Here is a 20,331-nt window from a genome sequence, read left to right as displayed (position 1 = left end):
AGATTTTAGCTCTCGTGTGACACACACACAAAAGGAATAAGAGCCAGTTTCAGCTCAATCTCAAGGAAATCCACTAGCTTCAGTTTTATCCACTGTTCCAGAGATGGGCTGCTGCCGGTTCGGATTGATTCGGGTGAACCGATAATTCCTATCACCGGTTGGGCCCACCCACCTGTCCTCGCATGATCCCGCCCTATATATCTCACTCTCTAGTTCACTCGCCCCACTCATGTAGCCCAGCTGATTTCTGCACCTCGCCCACTCCACTCACCATGGCTGCCCAAAACCTCACCCACTCCACTCACTGCCTGAGAAGGTGTGCTAGAAGCTGTGCACAGAAAATCACTATGTGTTTGAAGCTGCACGCAAACGCAGAAGACACGCACACATTTTCGGTTCTGCACTAGGCAATGTTATGACCCAGGCTTCCCCAAAAAGCACGAAGCAGATTCCTGGTACCGACAAAACCCCTTTTATTAAATAAATGTGAATTCCTCTCATTTATATTCAGCGAGGCCAGGCAAACAGTCTTTGAAAGGAATATTTATGACTACAGACCTTATCTATCTTGGAAAGCTGCCATGTGAATATTTTCCAAATGAGGCTCTATGCAAGGAAAGACTGGGCACAGAGTCTCTGAGATTCACGGACAGATCTTCACACTCCTGAAACTAATCTAACAACCGAACGAACGAATTGTTTTCCTGCAAAAGCCCACTCCCCTTTCGCTCCACTTTTATTTCCTATGGGAGGGGCCAATCACCTTCCACTTATGGACTTCCACTCCCAAATCAACCCTGATTTCTGAGTTGTTCTTTTCTTCTGGCAGCTCTGCGCATGTTCACACTGGGAATAGGCTCCAGCTGTTCCTCTGCCTCACTGCTGTCTAGCTCCGTAAGCAACTGATCATTGCCGGACGGCCTTGACCCCATCTCTGCCTCTGATACAGAGCCCTTGTCTGACCCTTCCCCAGCCTCCAGGACTGGCCTCTGCTCTTCCCCAACTCTTCACTGTCCGACTCTGCTGCCAGTTCTGCTGGCCACTGGTGGCCCACAACAGGCAAACCAGTTGTTATATTATGTAAAGCCCACCTCTGCCTTCTACTTTTCAACATCAACATGAAACCACGGATGGAGAACATTTTGAATTCAGAGGGAAACGTCATCGGTGTGATACGCAGCCCTTCCTTGCTTTGGATACAGATGAGACAATAGAACAGTTGCCTTGGCTCTTAATACCCGCCACACAAACCACAATCTTCAAAACCAAAACAGTAGAGGTGGGGGGAATTAAGAGTTTTTTGCAGATGTCCCTGCATCATATTGGTCAATTTGGACAGTCTCTGGTTATCAGAGACCTCCAAATGGCCAAATAGAGCATGATCAGATATGAAATGCATTGCGTGGCTCGTTCTCGTCTGATTGCCCATATTTTATGCAGAAAAGCACCTCGGTGTATTAAAGGATAATTGTCATTGTTGACCTAAGAGCGTGGTTGGGAGGAAATATCTCGACGTCCTTGTGGGATCTGTGTAATAAACTATGTAATCAGGAGATAATCCAAACCTGAATTCAACAGCGCTTGTAATTAAGTCAAATCAAATCAGCTTTTAAGCTTATTGCTTTCATTTATTTGCATATTTGAAGCGAGGAATGTTTTGTTTTAGGGTAGAATATGTTCTGCATCAAGTGTGACACTTAAAAAGTTGGATTATGGCTTCTCGGTGTCATAATCAAAACCCTACAGGATCAAAGCAATCTCCTCTCTTTAAGAGGCAGGACAAGGTATTTGGCAGTTTCTCTCTTTAAGGCTAGAAAATTTAAATACTTTTCAGCATTTAGCTCACCAGAGGCAATTTTTTTTCATGCATTCCTTGTCCTGATTAGAAGGAAATTATTTAAATTCTTGCTAGTTCAGAAGCACTTAAGACCTTGAATACCTAAAGCAGGGATCACACTTAGCACTTAACCACACAACATGCAGGATTTTGGTGTTCTCCTAAAAAAGAGAGGAGAAACTCAACTTACTGCGTAACCCCGAAGACGTCCATGAAAAATGGAATTGATCCTGTTAATTTTCTAACAAATGTGTTGCCTCTATTAGTTTGATATTCCTGTGGTATTAGTACAGTTCCCAAGTAGTATGGTGGCCTAGAGGTAGAGCTCTCACCTCACAATCAGGAGGCTGTGAGTTCAATCCTAGGTAGAGGCAATTATTTCTGTCTCTGGGCACAATGAGAATATTTCTGCTGGGGGGAAAAATCCGCATTGGTGACAAGAAGGGCTACTGGCCAGTAAACTCTCAGCTCCAGTCAGTTGCCCAGACTCCACCCCGCAGGGAATTATGGGGTCATTAAAAGGAGATGATTAGTACAGTTCCCCTCTTTTCACCGAACATCCTTTTAATGTTTCAGGTGGTGAAGAAAAAGCAGCGAACAAGAATTGTAGAATTTTTCATTGATGTGGCAAGAGAATGCTTCAACATTGGGAATTTCAACTCCATGATGGCCATTATTTGTGAGTAAGGCCTCTGCGGGTGTGACAGCATGAGTAAAAAATGAGGACTGAGTAGATAAAAGCTTAGCCTGAGAATGCAAGTCAGCTATTTGGCACATCGGTGTCATCTACTAATATTAACTGCTCTGCACCTATATATTATTAACTGATCCTGTGTAATGATCCCCATATATATATACACTAAGCACTGACAAAACTTGGTGCCCCGCCCCTCCTTTGTACATACTGTACAAATCTTCATTGGTTTTTTTTTTTTCTTTCTCAACTTGTGGTGCCCACTTGGGCCTGGTGCCCTAAGCACATGCTTAGTCTGCTTAATGGTTAATGCACCACTGTTCAAAACCTTTGGTTCCCCCTTGTTGTAAAAGTTGGGGTTTGGAGCAGGGGTGAAATCCAGCAGGTTCTGACAGGTGCTGGAGAACCAGTAGCGGAAATTTTGAGTAGTTTGGAGAACCGGCAAATGCCACCTCTGCCTGGCCCCAGAGTGGGGTGGGAATGGAGATTTGCAATATCCTTCCCCTGCCATGCCCACCAAGTTATGTCCACCAAGCCACACCACGCCCAACAAGCTACGCCCACAGAACCGGTAGTTAAAAAAAATTGAATTTCACCACTGGCTTGGAGGGCAGGATTTGCTCAACGCAGGGATTCAGAGACAAAGTTATTGTCACTGTATAAACAGATGATGCTGTGCACAAGAAAGAAAGGAAGCCAGGAAGGCCTCTGTTAGATGGAAAAGCAGTAGGTTTATCAAAAAGGTGTAGGAGGATTGGGGCATCTGCTTGAAAGAGTACGATTCAATTTGCTAGAAGGTGTGGCATGTCAATACTTAACACCTCAAGGTGGATTGGAGGAATATAGAATGCAGAAGCCAGGGGCGAGGGGCTTGAGAACATTTTGACCCCTTGGCTTCTGAACATTTAATGTGCTTAGGACAATCCACATGTCTGCAGAAGCTTCCATTTGACACGAGTCAAGAGAGTCCTGATTGACGTTTTATGAAAGACCATTGTTGCTAGAAAAGCATTGGAAATGCAGGCCGAAATATTGCAAATTATTTGCATTTAAAAATACTTTTGTTTCTCACTTTTTTCTTTGTTCCTTCTTCTCACTTTCCCTTTCTCTCTGCTTCTCTCTTTCTTTCTTCATTTCTTTTTTCTTTTCCTTCCCTCCTTCTCTTCCTTTCCTTTCTTTTACTTTTTTGTTTCTTCCTCCCTTTCCTTCTCTTTTTCTTTCCTTCCTTCTTTTTCTTTCTTTCTCTTCCCCTATTTCTCTTTTTTTTTCTCTCCCCCATGTCCTTCTCTCTCTCTTTCTCTCTCTCCCCACCTCTCTCTCTTTCTTTCCTTTTTCCTTCCTTCCTTCCTTTCTTTTCTTTCTTTCTCTCTTTTGTAGCTGGCATGAATTTGAGTCCTGTTGCCCGACTAAAGAAAACATGGTCCAAAGTGAAAACAGCCAAATTTGATGTTTTAGAGGTAAATATTTCATACCTTGCTGCATTGGGTCAAGGTTTTTCACTCAGCGGATTCTTTTCATTTTCATTTTAAAAAGCAATGACAAGCCACAATACAGCAACACAAGAGGTGGGCTTAAACATAGTTCCCTGCTTAGAGTTAGGGAACAGAAGAGCAGAGCAAGCATAAAATAGTAATGAATAAGCTCTTCCTTCCAAATCTTAAAATCAATCAAATTTCAATCAAACTGGATATAAAGAATTTCCTCAGTTGTCAGCAGACACTCAAGTAGGTGTGCCTTGATTAGCTATAAGTCTGCCTTTCTTAGTGCATTTTTTAAAACATATTTTCATCAGTTGGAAGAATCACCAGTTCCATATCATGCTGGAAGGTTCCTCTTCCACCCGTAAGAATTTTCACACAGTGGCTGAAGCGGATAGCACTTGAAAGACAAGGAGGTGACCACTCATAATCCACCTATATTACTTTTCATTTCATTTTCGTTTTTAATCACACCTCATGAAAGCCTGCCATCTGGTGGAGAATTATATTCAGGATTTAACAAACCGCAAGCCATCTCACTAAGGGACGTGGTGGCTCAGGGGCTAGGGCGCTGAGCTTGTTGATCAGAAGGTCGGCAGTTTGGTGGTTCGAATCGCTAGTGCCGCATAATGGAGTGAGCTCCCGTTACTTGTCCCAGCTTCTGCCAACCTAGTAGTTCCAAAGTATTTAAAAATGCATAGGAACCAGCTTTGATGGCAAGGTAACAGAGTTCCGTGCACCTTCGGTGTTTAGTCATGCTGGTCACATGACCACAGAGACATCTTCGGACAGCGCTGGCTCTTCAGCTTTGAAACAGAGATGAGCACTGCCCCCTAGAGTCAGGAATGACTAGCACGTATGTACAAGGGGAACCTTTACCTTTACCTTTTTAAGCCATCTCAAACCAAACTGAAAATAAAAAGTTTCTTGGATGAGAAGTGAAACGTGTTCAAAGGAAAAAAAAACCCAAGAAAGTCCAGTTGCCTCTTGAAAAAGCGTGTCCGGGTCAATCTGGACGACTGAGAATCTCTGCAGACATTAAGCCCCTGCTTCTTATCGTTCTTTGCAAATAGCATCACATGGATCCCTCCAGCAACTTTTGTAACTATCGGACAGCTCTCCAAGGCGCGGCACAGAGATCTCAGACAGCACACAGCAGCCGGGAGAAAATTGTCATCCCTGTTTTTAATCTGTTCATTAAAGATATCTACTTCCTGCATAAGATACACACCAACCACTTGCCGAATGGACAAATCAACTTCAAGGTAAGCAGCCTTTTGCGATCTACAATGAACGCATGCGGCATGCAATAAATGGGATGAAGGGGGGGGGGGAGGAAAGTGTCCCCTTTAAAAAGGGGGGTGCACATGGGGATTACAGCATTTAGAAACTATATTTCACTGCATGCATTTCACAACTGGTTGTAAGCTGGTAGATACTCCATTTGGTAAAAATCTAGAATGGAATGGAATGGAATGGAATGGAATGGAATGGAATGGAATAGGAATAGAATAGGAATAGAAAATAATAGAATGGGAATGGAATGGAATAGGATAGGATAGGATAGGATAGGATAGGGATAGGGATAGGGATAGGAATAGAAATAGGAAATAATAGAATGGAATGGAATGGAATAGAATAGAATAGAATAGGAATGGGAAATAATAGAATGGGAATGGGAATGGAATAGAGTAGAATAGAATAGAATAGAATAGAATAGAATAGAATAGAATAGAATAGGAATGGGAAATAACAGAATGGGAATAGGAATGGAATATAATAGGAATAGAATGTAGAATGGGATAGAGTAGAGTACAGTAGAATATAGAATAGAATAAAATAGAAAATAGAATAGAATAAAATAGAATAGGGAATGGGAATGGGAAAGTGAAATAATAGAATATGAATAGGAATAGAATGTAGAACAGAATGTAGAATAGAATGGAATGGAATACAGAATGTAGAATGGAATGGAATGGGAATAGGAATAGAATGTAGAATAGGATTGGGTAGGGTAAGGTGGAGTAGAATATAGAATAGAATAGAATAGAATAGAATAGAATAGCTTTATTGACACTTTGCTCATTTAAGCATCCTGCATGCAGGACAAAGTCTGGATTTCATGGGAGAAAAATAGATTGCAGTGGCCCACAAGCTAAAGTGATCCTGACAGGAATAGGAATTGTGAAGCAATAATCAAGGAAGGTGTAGGGATGCCCTGAGGACTGTTTGTCCTCCTCCCCTTGACCAAAGCAAGGCCAGACAAGAAGCAATGGATGGATACTAACCAAGGAGGGGACCAGCTTAGAAATATGGAGACCTTTCCTGACAGGGATAACAAAGCAGCCACCTATTCGGGATGTTTTAATGTGGAGGGAGGGATTCTTTTGATTCCATGATGTTAACAATACTAATTTCCATCTGTTTTCGGTCGGTGTGGATCTCCTGCAGAAATTCTGGGAAATTTCAAGGCAAATCCACGACTTTGTCACATGGAAGCAGGTGGAATGTCCTTTCGAAAAGGACAGGAAGATTCAGAGCTATCTGCTCACTGCACCTATTTACAGTGAAGAAGGTGAGACTCTGGGGCGGGAGGGGCAGAGGGGTTATTCTTAAAAAAAGAAGAATAGTTCCCCACAACAGCCTTTGAATCTCTCACACTTACACTTACACTGCAAGTACAGAAGAACTATAGAATTAAGCAGAAAAGGCCAAACCCTTTCCAGACCAATGTAAGCCTAAATCACAAAAATGCATGGGATGCTTTCTATTCTATTCTTTCTATTGAATCATTTTTTCAGCTGGTGGAGTTTCAGTTGGAAGAATGTAGGCAATGGGTCTGTTGACCAAAATGTCATTCTAGAGAAGTAGGATTGAGGTCAATGAAGAAGAGAACAAAACTAACCACATTTGATAGAATCTGTCTGTCTGTCTGTCTGTCTGTCTGTCTGTCTGTCTATCTATCTATCTATCTATCATCTACCTACCTGCCTACCTACCCACCTACCTACCTACCTACCTACCTACCTATCCACCCACCCACCTACCTACCTACCTACCTACCTACCTACTTACCTATTATGTCCCGTGATTCTAATGAATATGCAGACACAGGCTTGGCTGTCTGCCACGACGAATTACAGAGATAAAACCACCCCCTGAAGTCATCCAGCAAAAGGCTAGCCTGGACCAGCAGTGGCGTCGCCCAATGAGCTGCGGAGCTGGAGAGTAAGCTAATCATAAACCCCACTTTATCTCGGTCAGTGGGGAAATCCTCTGCTCTCAAGATGAAAAATAGCTGGCATTGTCCCAAGAAAGCTGGAAACATGGCTTGGTTGCCATCGAATATATCAGGCACTGCAACCGGACATTTCCTCCAAGGTGGGGGTGGTGCAGGGTGAGCTTGGAGCTGTGCCACCTGGGCAGCCAACATAGCCACCTGTTGCGAAGGTTGCGCATTTTCGGCATGTAGCTGCTCCATGGTGATGATATTTACAGTTTTTGTTTCAAGACAGGAAACAAACTGTTCTGTCCCATGATTCTAATGAATATGCAGACACAGGCTTGGCTGTCTGCCACGACTAATTACAGAGATAAAACCACCCCTTGGCTAGGAGCTATCTTCAAGAAACCAAGATTAGATTTACAGAATGCTTTCTCAACAGCTAGTAAAATGGACTGTTGTTTCCTGCAAAGATTCCCCTCCCGTCGCTCCACCTATAAACTCTTTGGGAGGGGCCACAACAGTAGCCAGCTGTCCCCATTTCCTTCTATGACGTCTTCTCCACAGCTGTTCCCCTCTCCTCTCAGCTCTATGCACACGCACATCAGGGATAACCTCCCTCTGTTCCTCCTCACTGCTCCCTAACTCAGATGCCACCTGGTGGCCAACAGGCCTCTCTAGTCCCTGCTCTGACTCCAAACACCCTCCAGATTCTTCCTCATCCTCCAGAGCAGCCCCATAATGGTCATCGCTGTCAGAGTCCACCGACAGCTCAGCTGGCCGCTGCTGGGCCACAGCACTATCATCTATCTATCTATCATCTATCAATCTATCATCTATCTATCATCTATCTATCTATCTATCCTATCTACCTAACTTTACCTCTCTACCTACCTACCTATCATCCATCTATCCATCCACCCATCCATATCATCTATCTATCTATCTATCTATCTATCTATCTATCTATCTATCTATCTATCTATCTCTATCTATCTATCTATCTATCTATCTATCTATCTATCTCTATCTATCTATCTATCTATCTATCTATCTATCTATCTATCTATCTAATCTATCTACAGTATCTGTCTATTCTACTTATCTCTCTACCTACCTACTACCTACCTACCTACCTACCTACCTATCATCCATCCATCCATCCATCCATCTCTCTCTCTCTCTCTGTCTATCCTATTCTATCCACCTACCTCTCTACCTACCTACCTACCTACCTATTATCCCTCCATCCATCCATCTCTCTATCTACCTACCTCTCTACCTATCATCTATCTATCTTTACCCCCCTTCTCTCTATCATCTCTATCTTTCTCTATGTATCTATATCAATCTATACCTATCTACCTACCTACCCATGTATCTAACTAACCAGCTCCAGATGGCATATTTCTGACACTATTATCATCCCAAACTGATCAACTTGTCTGTCTTTCTCTCCCTCCTCCAGCTTTGTTTATTGCCTCATTTGAAAGTGAAGGTCCAGAAAATCACATGGAGAAAGATAGCTGGAAGACTCTCAGGTAATCACATTATTGATAAATGGGAAGCAAAGTTGTTGCTGGAACAAAGCCGAAAAGGCTAGTTAGCCATGATGCAAAGTAAAGCTTCTCGTACTCAAGGAAACAAAACTGCACAAGTATTGTCCTATTTGCCCCAAAGGAAAGGAGGACATTCAAAGACTTGCCTCTCTAGTTCTTCTAGTGGCCAAGCCACCAACCATCCTAGACCAAGTCAAAGCCACAACCTTCCCCGCCACTTTCTAAATGGTGAAGTAAACTTTATTTACTTCTAAATAAAGAAGTAAACTTTGCTTCTTCGTTGAGAAGGGGGAGATGACTACGGTATTTAAATCAGCAGGTCCTGAGGAACATGGCCAGAGGTTGAGATGATGGCCACCAAGATGGGATCAAAGCCCTGCCCCCCTTTTTACATGGGCCAGAATGCATCTTTCAGACCTAAAGTTGTGGCCACTTCCTGACCTTTCATCCTGCTGCAGATGAAATTTTAAAATTGTAATGGTAGACCAAAGACTGAGACCAAAGACTGAGTTAAGCTTTTCCCCCCCAATGTTCTCATTTTAAGGTTTCCAGGAAGTATTTATTTATTTAGCTTTGGTGGCACAGTGGTTAGAGTGCAGTACTGCAGGCTACTTCTGCCAGCTGCCTGAAATTTGGCAGTTCAAATCCCACCAGGTTCAAGGTTGACTCAGCCTTCCAACCTTCCAAGGTGGGTAAAATCAGGACCCGGATTGTTGGGGAAAATAGGCTGACTTTGTAAACCGCTTAGAGAGGGCTGTAAAAGCACTGTGAAGCGGTATATAAGACTTATATACATAGCAATAGCAAAAGCACTTAGACTGCTTTTGCTATTGCTATTTATTTGCTTTCTGTAGCCGCCCATCTCACAGCAAACGATTGTCAGCAGCTCATAATTCAAAACATGTTATAATTTAAAATTTTAAAAACAATTACAACAGTAAAAAGCATGCAGACAGTCAAAAGTATTAAAATGTCTGATCCAAAGTACTTATAAAGTGTTAATTTGGGTGTGCACGTTTTAACCTGGGGAACACCAAGAAGCGTTATCTTCCTTTTACCATCTCAGGATTTACTGTATTTTTTGGAGTATTAGATGCACCCCCCCCCAAAAAAAAGAGGGTAAAATTTGGGTGTGTCTTATACATCGAATGTAGTCCCGCCCATCAACCAGCCCGCACCCTTTGACCTCTGCCTCCCAGCAATTTGCCTCCTTGCAGCAAATAGCAAACAGCCTGTTTCAGCTTCAGCACAGCTTGATTAGCACAAGCAGCTGATTGTCCGTTGGATCGGCCTCCCGACTATCAGCTGTTTCAGGCTGCAGGGATTGCCATTGCCACCTCCAGGCACCCCATTTTCGGCCTCTGTGTGACCCATTCCGATCCCCACAGCCCAAAACGGGCAAAAGATGGGGTGCATGGAGGCCAAAAACAGAGATGCGGAGGCCGAAAATGGGGCACATGGAGGCGGCAATAGGCTATGGCAATCCCTGCAGCTTGAAACAGCTGATCATCAGGAGGCTGATCCAACTGACAATCAGCTGCTTGTGCTAATCAGGCTGTGTTGAAATTGAAACGGAAACACGCTGTTTGCTGCAAGTAGGCAAATTGCTGGGAGGCAGAGGCAGATTTTTCCCCCTTGTGCTAATCAGGCTAAACTAACACTAAAGCAAGCTGTTTGCTGTTTGCTGCAAGGAGGCAAATTGCTGGGAGGCAGTGGCCTTTTTTTTTTTCTTGTTTTCCTCCCCCAAAGCTAGGTGCGTCTTATATTTCTGAGCATCTTATACTCTGAAAAATACAGTAATACAGTAACCCCATTCTTATCTTTTCCCAACAGAGAAGAGAGTTCTCTGGGAGAGTTCTGAATTATTCAGGGATTAGAGGTCTGCTTTCTACTAACTGGACTTAATTCCACATAAAGCGCAAACAGGCCCTGTGGGTTTGGCCTGCTTTTATAGATGTTTCACAGGAAGGGAACAACAACAAAATTGTGTGCACATAGAAAAGTTTCGCCTGTAGACAATTGTCAGCATATGTTTTGAGGGCTGGCTGGAAATCATCTTCAGAAATCAGAACACAAGGACAATTTCAGTGTTTCTTATACTGTATAAGGGAAGCATGAAATTTCATGTTTAGGGGACTGGAGACTAAAATGTATGAAGAACAGTTTCAGGGATTGGGTATGTCTCATCTAACGAAGACAAGGGTTAGGGATGACATGATAAAAGTCTTCCAGTATTTGAGTGGCTGCCACAAAGAAGAGGAGGTCAACTTATCTTTCAAAGCATCAGAGAAGGCAAGACAAGAAATGATGGATGGAAACTAACCAAGGAGAGAAGCGACCTGGAATCAGGAGAAGCTTCCTGAGAGAACAATTAACCAGTGGAACAGGTTGCCTCCAGATGTTGTGGGTTTTTTAAAGAAGGGACTGGACAGCTATTTGTTAGAAATGGTATAGGGTCTTCTGCTTGAGCAGAAGGTTGGGCTAGAAGACCTCCAAAGTCCCTTCCAACTCTGCTATTCTGTTCATTCATCCACCAGGTTTTTGAGATTCTCAGGGAAAACTTAAGCGGGAAGTCAAGGGAAGCTGAGATTTCACATTAACATAGTCTGATTTCTCCTCAGCATTAAAACCATATAGCATTAGTTGATGTGAGATGACAAGATGCCCACAAAATGGCCAGCGTCTATACTAGTAGTTGGAAGAAGCAGTAGAAGGAGGTGTAGTAGAAATAGGAAAAAATGTAGTAGACACCAGTGGACACGAGAATTGCTTGTGTATGTATGTTGCATAGCAACCTGTATTGTTGTGTGGGCTCTCTTAGGTTTTGGAGCCCACTCACTTGGGGGTACATTTCCCCAGTGTCAGAATAGAGCTGGAAGCGGCCTTAGAGGTCATCTAGCCCAACCCCTGCTCAAGCAGGAGACCCTATACCATTTTAAATTGGTTGTCCAGTCTGTTCTTAAAAACCTCCAGTGATGAATGTCTGTAGGGATTCTCAGTCATTAAGATCATGGTTGTTCCAAAGGTGCTTTTCCAAGAGGCAACTAAAATTTCTGGTTTTTCTTTGAAGATGTTTTGCTTTTCATCCAAGAAGCTTCTTCGGCGAAAGATCTTCAAAGAAAAACCAGAAAGTCCAGTTGCCTCTTGAAAAAGCACCTTTGGGACTCCAGGGATGGAGTACCCACAACTTCTGAAAGCAAGCTATTCCACAGGTTAATTGCTCTCGTTGTTAGGAAGTTTCTCCTTAGTTCCAGGTTGCTTCTCTCTCCTGGATTAGTTTCCATCCATTGTTTCTTGTCCTGCCCTCCGGTGCTTTGGAGAATAAGTAACCTCCTTTTCTTTGTGGCAGCTCCCCCAAATACCAGAACACTGTAATCATGTCCCCCCTGGTCCTTCTTTTCTCTAGAGTGGCCATACCTGATCCTTGCAACCGTTCTTTATATCTTTTAGTCTCCAGGCCTTTAATCATCTTAGATGCTCTTCTTTTTCCAAAGTCTCAACATCTTTTTTGTAATGTGGAGACCAAAACTGAATACAGGATTCCATGTGAGGCCTTACTAAGGATCCATACGAATCCCTAGTGCTGCATAACAGAGTGAGCTCCCGTTACTTGTCCCAGCTTCTGCCAACCTAGCAGTTCAAAAGCAGTTTGAAAAATGCAAGTAGAAAAATAGGCACCACCTTTGGTGGGAAGGTAACAGCATTCCATGCGCCTTTGGCATTTCGTCATGCCGGCCACATGACCACGGGGACGTCTTCGGACAGCGCTGGCTCTTTGGCTTTGAAATGGAGATGAGCACCACCCCCTAGAGTCAGGAATGACTAGCACATATGTGCAAGGGGAACCTTTACGTTTACCTTATTAATGATTTTGATTCCATGCCTCGGTTTATAGAACCAAGGATGTCATTCGCTTTTTGGGCTGCTGCCGCATAAAAGAGCCCATGAGAGTAACCTTTTCTCTTTTCGTTTTTAGGACAACCCTCCTCAACCGAGCCTGAGAATTGGAACTTTTGGATTTTAAAGCACACTCTACAAACACTGGGTTTTTTTTTTTTTTTAAATCCTGAAAGGCTTGGTTTGTGAAAAGAAGGCCTCGCTGGTTGGGGTCAGTTTTGTATATATATATATATATATACGATACCTTTTATGAACGACTGAAAAAAAATTACGCTCGATAGTATTCCACGTCAACTTTAAGGCACTTAATGATGGTTTTTGGTCTTTTTTTTAAAAAAAAAAAACCTCCTCCAAATCAAGGGCAGGGCCCTGGTCTCAGAGATGAAACGGACTGTGGGGAAGTAGAATCTGTGGCGATGTCTTCTCGTACGGCCATCAAGATCTTTATTTTCATGTGTGATGATTTTTACCCAATACTGTACATGTATACCCTCTGCCAGGGAGTCGGTACTCTCTCGTTTTGGGGGGTCTTGCGTGTGCCTGGGACTTCCTGGCGAAGAGCGGATGCATTGTGGCCTTGCGTGTGCCTGGCGCTTTCATGGTGTGGAGCGGATGCATCGTGGTCTCGCGTGTGCCTGGCGTTTTCATGGTAAGGGGCATCTAGAAACCACTGAGTGACCCAAAGAGGCAACCGAGTTGATTCCAGGATCAGGTTGATTCACTACGAAACTTAAGCACAGAGCTTTTGTCAAACTACACACCTGTTTAAGTGAACTGATATTCCAATAAGCGTGCTTCTTCTCTGTTACCAAGTTTATACATACATACACACACACACACACACCCCTTGGTTGAATCTGGTAAAGGAGGCATTTGCCTAGAGAAATTTAAAAAGGGTAAATTTGCTTGCCTCGAGGCTGCTCTGGATGAGTCATTCTTTTGCTGCAATATATTCCATACTAGCATTCCTGCAGAATCATCCCGATTTTTGTTTCTGTGCAGCTTTATTTATTTATTATTCCTCCAGTGATGTGAAGGGCACTTTGCTTTCCTACTTAACACTACGGATATACAAATCCTTTGAGAAATGTACAAAGCTGCTTCTTCCTCCCACCCTCCCTCCCAAATTGTTACATTGGCTATTCTCACCTCCACAAGAATTGTGGTTGCTTAGGAAGCTACATGCATGCGTGCGCACAGCTACATAGATTTTCTACCTCCCATACCACCATCCCCAGTGAAGTGTAAAAGCATCACCTGGAAGCACACTCTGGTACCCTGTTTCCCTGAAAATAAGACCTTCCTGGATAATAAGCCCAATTGGGCTTTTGAGCACATGCGCTAAAATAAGCCCTCCACAGAAAATACGCCCTCCCCGAAAATATCGCAACAAAGCAGCAGCCATGAGGTGACCACGCTCGCTGCCTCCTGCACCTCAAAAATAATAAGACCTCCCCAAAAATAAGGCCAAGTGCTTATTTCGAGAGTCGAAAGAAAATAAGACCCTGTCTTATTTTCAGGGAAACACGGTATGTTTTAAAGAGAATTGTTTAAAGAAAATTCAGTATGGTGGTCATGGACAAGTGATAGAAGCCACATCTGCCCTACCACACGCATAACAAAAATCAGAGTTTCAATTGCACCATCATGGATGCCATCTTGACTTATCTTATCCTAGCTTGGCGACTCCCTGTGAGAAATTGGGACAGAGGCAGCTGCTTTAAAAGGCTTAGAAGTTCCAAAGCACCTTCTTCAAAGGTTCTGCACAGCCCTGCTTTAAACAGCCAACAAAATCAATTGATTCTTGCCCAGAATCTAGCCCTAAATACAACGGTGTTACGTTGGCGGCTTGTTTAAGGAACTGTGTAGAAAAAAAAAAACAATGTGGAAAATTGTGGTACAAGAAGACTAAGCTAAAAAAATTTATCCCCAGATGCAGTGGTGGGATTCAGCCGATTCAGACTGGTTCAATTGAACCAGATGCTAATTTTATATCTGGTTCGCCGAACCACTAGTTGCAATGACTGCTCACCATGGCCCAATTTGGTTGCCAGGTGAGTGCAGGGCCCACACGGAAGCTCTGGGAGTTCCAGAAGTCTGGAAATGGGCCAGTTTTTGGGCACCGGAGGGCCTCTAGAGCCCAGGGGAGGCTGTTTTTGCCATCCTGGAGGCTCGAGAAAAGCCTCTGGAACCTGGGGAGGGCGAAAACCATGGTGCAGGAGGCTGAGTAGGTCATGCCCACCATGTCCACGCCCACCCAACAACTAGGCAGAGAACCAGTTGCTAAAAGTTTTCAATCCCACCCCTGCCCAAATGCCAGGGCTTTGCATTGACTCTGGGTTGCTAAAACAAGGCGATTTAAAGAAGTACACAAAAGGAACATATCTCATCTCCTGCTTCTTTTGCGGGGTACCACAGCCCCAAGAAAGGAGGCCTTTCATGAAGGCTGAAAGGGGGCCTTCATAAACATGTGGGCAAACCATGATGGCGTGAAAGAAACTGCAAACCTCTTTGCAAAAGAGGAAGATTGAAAAAAGAGAAAAGATCTAATTCTGAGAAAGCTCTGCTGGCAGGGCAAAAGTAGGGAGAAAGGAATTTTTAACCTCTCCTTTCTTGAGATTAAAAAAAAATACAGACCCCCCTCTCCCTCGAGCAAACACTTGGCTTGGGATCTACACCATCTTAGAGAAATGTTTTTTGCTGACCTTGGATGGGAGTAGAAAATCCTAGGATTAGAAGGTTCAAAAATGCCCCAAAGGTGGCAGTCCACATTATTAATCACATCTATATTTTTAGTAAGAAAATTCGGTTGTATATGGTTGACCTGGAGACAGTCCAAAGAGTCTCAACAGATTCCTTGATCAACTCTCAGCATGGCTTTTAGACCTGCCAAGGATTGTTAGGGGGTGGTCACCAGTGAGAGCAACCCCTTTGCTGCCATCTGGTGGCCGGCTCCATTTTTGCAGCTCAGATGTGACTGCCCCAAGTTTGATCCACCAATCTTAGAAGCTGGCAGGGCAGGAAAGGAGAGTGATGTGCCTGTAAAAACTTTTATCCCTACTTTGGAAAAGAAATCAAAGCTAACCCACACAAACACACCTTATAACTCCAGAAATGCTCTCCGAAGGACCAAAGATTGCAGCTTGAATTAGCTTGTAGTAACACAAGCCAATTTTATTTTCATGGGGAGCATCCAAACACATCATATTCATCTTGATATATCCTAGATTAAGCGTCCCTGTTGCATTTCCCCATTGCATTGCAGCACAAAGGGACTTTTAGCCACTGGAACACAGTATTGGTGCCCCATCTCCACCCAAGGATTCAGTCCTTCTTGTCTCTGGCCTTAATCGTTGTAGCAGCCTAGCTGCCCCTTCTCACATCAGAAATTAGTGCCTTACAAGGTACTGAAATTGTTTAGCGTACCTTCTTTTACAATTCTGCGTCAGAGACAAGCAAATGAAAACTAGAGATGTCTCGAAAAACCAGCAATCACTTTGTAAATAACCTGGAGGATCTATCTGATGAAATAAGAGTCTACCATTCTCTGGATTATTAATAGTGCAGCAGAAATTATTTTTGTTACAAAAGAGCATAGGGGAATCACTCAGTTTTTATTTATTTATTTTTTGTTTCCCCCTTAAGAGAGTTTTACCGATGTTAAGGACGTTTTCATTTGAATCAAAATTTTGTTCATCGGGGATATAAAATTTGATGAGATCTTGAGTAACCGGCGTTGGGGTGTTGATGATTATAACACATTGCCCAAAATACAAAAATCAATTTGGTGGATTTCCCTAAATCTACCCTAAGTGCTCACAAGAGAGGCTGGATTTTATAAAGAGGACAATTTTTTGGTCTGCGGGGAAAAACAAAATTGACAGCATCTTCTCTTTGTCTTGGCTCCCAGCTAGTTATACAGATAACTCTATCTGTATAACCCAATACAGTATCTCTATAGTAAGAGTTAAAACCAGTGGTGGGATCCTGCCGCTTTAACAACCGGTTCGGTGATCGCGCGCTTTGTGCCTGACAAGCACTTGCACAGTTTTAAGAATACTTATCTTCCATGTGACTGCTGGGGGGTAACACAGCTGAGGCACGGCTGTCTGCTCTGCTGCACGAATCAGCTGAGAAGAAATAGGTCAGTATAGCGCAGGGGCGCACACAGGGATGAAATTCAGCAGGCTCTGACAGGTTCTGGAGAACCAGTAATGGACATTTTGAGTAGTTCTCAGAACCGGCAAATACCACCTCTGGCTGGTCCCAGAGTGGGGATTTTGTAATATCCTTCCCCCTGGAGTGGGATGGAATGGCGATTTTGCAATATCCTTCCCCTGCCACACCCACCAAACCAGACCCACCAAGCCATGCCATGCCCATCAAAACATGCCCACAGAACCGGTAGTAAATTTTTTTGAATTTCACCACTGGGCGGAAGGGCGGGACCATCTGATCATTGGAGCAAACTGGTTCGTTCTCAGCTGGTTGTTGGCGCTATCGGTTCAGCTGAACCGGTCCAAACCGGTAGAATCCCACCCCTGGTTAAAACCATGACAAAGCTTGGTAGATTGGGACAACTTTAAGAAGAAACAAAAATCATCATTGCCTCTTTGCTAAACTATTAATAGGAGGCCAATTGCTCACTGAATATGTATATTTTAAAAAATATCCCTGTCGATTCAATTCATAATTGATCTGGCGGTATTGTTCACTAGAATTGGCCCTTTAGAATTCTTGGATCCTGTTATGGAATTGAGACCACGTATGTTTTTTTTAAAGTTATCTGCCATGTTCTATTTCCATTAGAACCAAGTTTTAAGTGTGTGCGTGTGTGTGTGTGTTTGTGTTTGTGTGTGTATATATATATATATTTCAGTGCCTCCTGTTAATTTATTCTGTTCTAAATGTGTTTTCTGATCATCACGAATCTAATTTCTTGCTTTCTGGGTTTTAAAATTGCATTAGTTTCAGCAGGGGGGAAAAACCTAGAAGTGGACATTCAGCCTGTGTAAAGAAATGCTTTGAATGTCAGAAGGTGTGAATAGAGGTGATCCTCGACATACAACAATTCATTTATTGACCGTTCAAATTTACACTGAAAAAAGTGACTTATGACCGTTTTGCATACTTACGACCATTGCAACGCCCCCACAATCACACAGTCAAAATTCAGACGCCTGGCAACTGACTTGTACTTGTGATGGTTGCAGTGTCCCGGGGTCATGTGACTCATTTTTGCGACCATCTGACAAGCAAAGTCAATGGGGAAGCCAGATTCACTTAACAACCGTGTCACTAACTTAACTGCAGTGACTTGCTCAACAACTGTGGCAAGAAAGGTTGTAAAATGGGACAAAACTCATTTATCAAATATCTCGCTTAGCAACAGAAACTGTTGGGCTCAGTTGTGGCCATAAGTCGAGGATTACCTGTATTGCAGCTACCATAACCTTTTAAGGCATCCATATCCTTTCCTAGGAGAAAATGTGGCTGCGTTAAAAAGTTTGCTGAAAGATGCTATGTTCTCACCTTTGGCTTTGAAATCCAATTAGTTAGAGGGGTCTATTGTCCATAAATGCAAGCCAATTATTTGATTTTTCTAAGTTAAACCATGATTGGCTATTCTGTAGTTCAGCTGTTGTCAGAAAATAAAAAGCTACTGCATAAGGTTTTAAAAGGCTTAAAAATTGAATAAAAGTTGAAACGCAGTTTGGCCAAGTCAGAGAGAGAGATGATACAGTCCCCAAGGGTTACAATAAAAAAAATGTGGGGGGAAAAACATGAAGCTAGCCAGTTATTTTTAATATATATATATATATATATATTAATTCTAAAACATATGTCTACATCACCAGAATTCAATTTAGTTCATTGTTGCTCTCCAACTTTCTGCTCATTTAAATTTAAATTAGGAGAAACCCTTTTTAATTTATACAGTAACGGTTTACCAATTTTACATTTACGAATTCCAAATGAAAGCCCATTAAAATGCTACGAAATCTCTGCCTATGTACATGGTATACGGAAAATAAATAAATATTCCATTCTTTTGATTAATGCATTAAACATCTATCCATCTGACTCAAAAGAAAACATTTTGCTACTTGCCTTCAGATAGTTCAGGGTACACGGAGAAAGCAATGAAAGAAACAATCAAATTGATTTATACCGATTAAAACAAACATATATGAATTTATAGAACAAGAACCCCACAAATTAATGGCTAAGGTTTATTGGTTGAGCTGCTGCTATTTTCCCCACCAATCCTGAAGTATTAATTTTTGATCCCAGTTGGGAGAAAAATAAATATTTGTACTGTATTATTTCAATGAGGCATTTTCCTTTTCCTATTTTGCACTTTGAGAGGTCTCCTACTTAGGAACATTGTCAAATCCTTCAAAAGGGATTGTATATTTGGGCTTTGTTGATGTATTTGAAATTTACAACCGGATGTTTCAAATTTCATATATGAGAAATGCAGTTTCTAGAACACGTGATGTGTAGGAATATTTAAGATGAAACATAACAAAGCTTTGGTATGAATGTGCACTCCAGTGGTTATCCGAGCTGGTTCCAGTATATCCTTCGAAAAAAAGTGTGATTCCCAAATTCTCAAATTCTACTCATTCTCCCCCCCGCCCCCCCTTAGGCTTTGGTTTGAAACATCTCTTCAAACATCTGTGTTTCGTTATTGAGAACTGAATTGCTACATATAAAAAGCTGTACCATAAAGCAGGATATTCCGTGTTTTGAGTTTGCTGTGCTTGCATTAATAAAATCAAAATGGCTTCAACCAGGCTTATGTGGATCTGTCATGTGTAATAATCCTTGAGGAAAAAGTATTAACCCCCTCCAGAATTTGCTCATCCTCTTTTTTAAAGTCTGTGGAGATTCTCGGTCATCCAGGTCGTGGTTCTCCCAAAAGTGTTTTTTTCAGGAGGCAACTGGACTTTCTTGTTTTTTTCTTTGAAGACGTTTTGCTTCTCATCCAAGAAGCTTCTTCAGCTCTGACTGGATGGTGGGGAATGGAAGGATTTATACTCCTTGCAGGCAGCTGGTCATTTGCAACCTTTTAGAGGGTCGTTGAGGCACTTGGAGGTTTATCTGTGTCCTCAGGGTCACCTGAGGTAGTGGTTTCTGTAGTCTGCAATATTTTTGGGAAATCCATTCATACCCCCACACCATTCGAAAGGTATTCATCCCAAATGTTTATCCCTGGGAAAAAAGCACCTTTGGGACAACCATGACCCGGATGACGCAGAATGTCTACAGACTTTTAGCTATGCAATTTGGGATGAACACCTGAAGTTGCGATGGCACTGAAAAAAGTGACATTTTTCTGTCAGAGTGCACACAGTGTGACTAGTTTGAGACAACCCAGGAACAAAATACAGTAAACAGAGATTTGTCTTTCAAATAGTGGTTTATCTACAAGGAATATATACATACCTGTATTAGGCAAAGTCAGGCAATCAACCATCAACTATAGCATGGAAGCACACATGGGGGGGAGAGAGAGAGACACCCTCACAGGGCCTCTCTTATGTCTACAACATCAGCCCTCAAAACCTTGATGACTCATTCCCTGCCTTATATAATTGTAGCAGCTATTTCCTCGACATTTTCACAGTTATGAC

General features: G+C 42.6%; 1 protein-coding gene across 3 annotated transcripts in view; it reads left to right on the top strand.

Moving 5' to 3' along the window:
- The window catches only part of RASGEF1A (RasGEF domain family member 1A), a 119,737-nt gene extending 100,250 nt beyond the window's left edge, over positions 1–19,487 (top strand). For all 3 annotated transcript variants that reach the window (XM_081953775.1, XM_081953777.1, XM_081953776.1), the window contains exons 8-13: positions 2,414–2,516; positions 3,909–3,988; positions 5,083–5,274; positions 6,461–6,584; positions 8,701–8,773; positions 12,768–19,487. In XM_081953775.1, coding sequence (XP_081809901.1) covers positions 2,414–2,516; positions 3,909–3,988; positions 5,083–5,274; positions 6,461–6,584; positions 8,701–8,773; positions 12,768–12,792 — 597 coding nt within the window. In that variant the 3' untranslated portion in view covers positions 12,793–19,487. The remainder of the gene's footprint in view (positions 1–2,413; positions 2,517–3,908; positions 3,989–5,082; positions 5,275–6,460; positions 6,585–8,700; positions 8,774–12,767) is intronic.
- The last annotated feature ends 844 nt before the right edge of the window (positions 19,488–20,331 follow it).

The sequence above is a fragment of the Natrix helvetica genome (genome assembly GCF_964273705.1).
Source record: "Natrix helvetica genome assembly, chromosome: 5".
Lineage (NCBI taxonomy): Eukaryota > Metazoa > Chordata > Lepidosauria > Squamata > Natricidae > Natrix > Natrix helvetica.
Note: the sequence above shows the minus strand (reverse complement) of the source record. Positions and strands in the feature narration are given on the sequence as shown.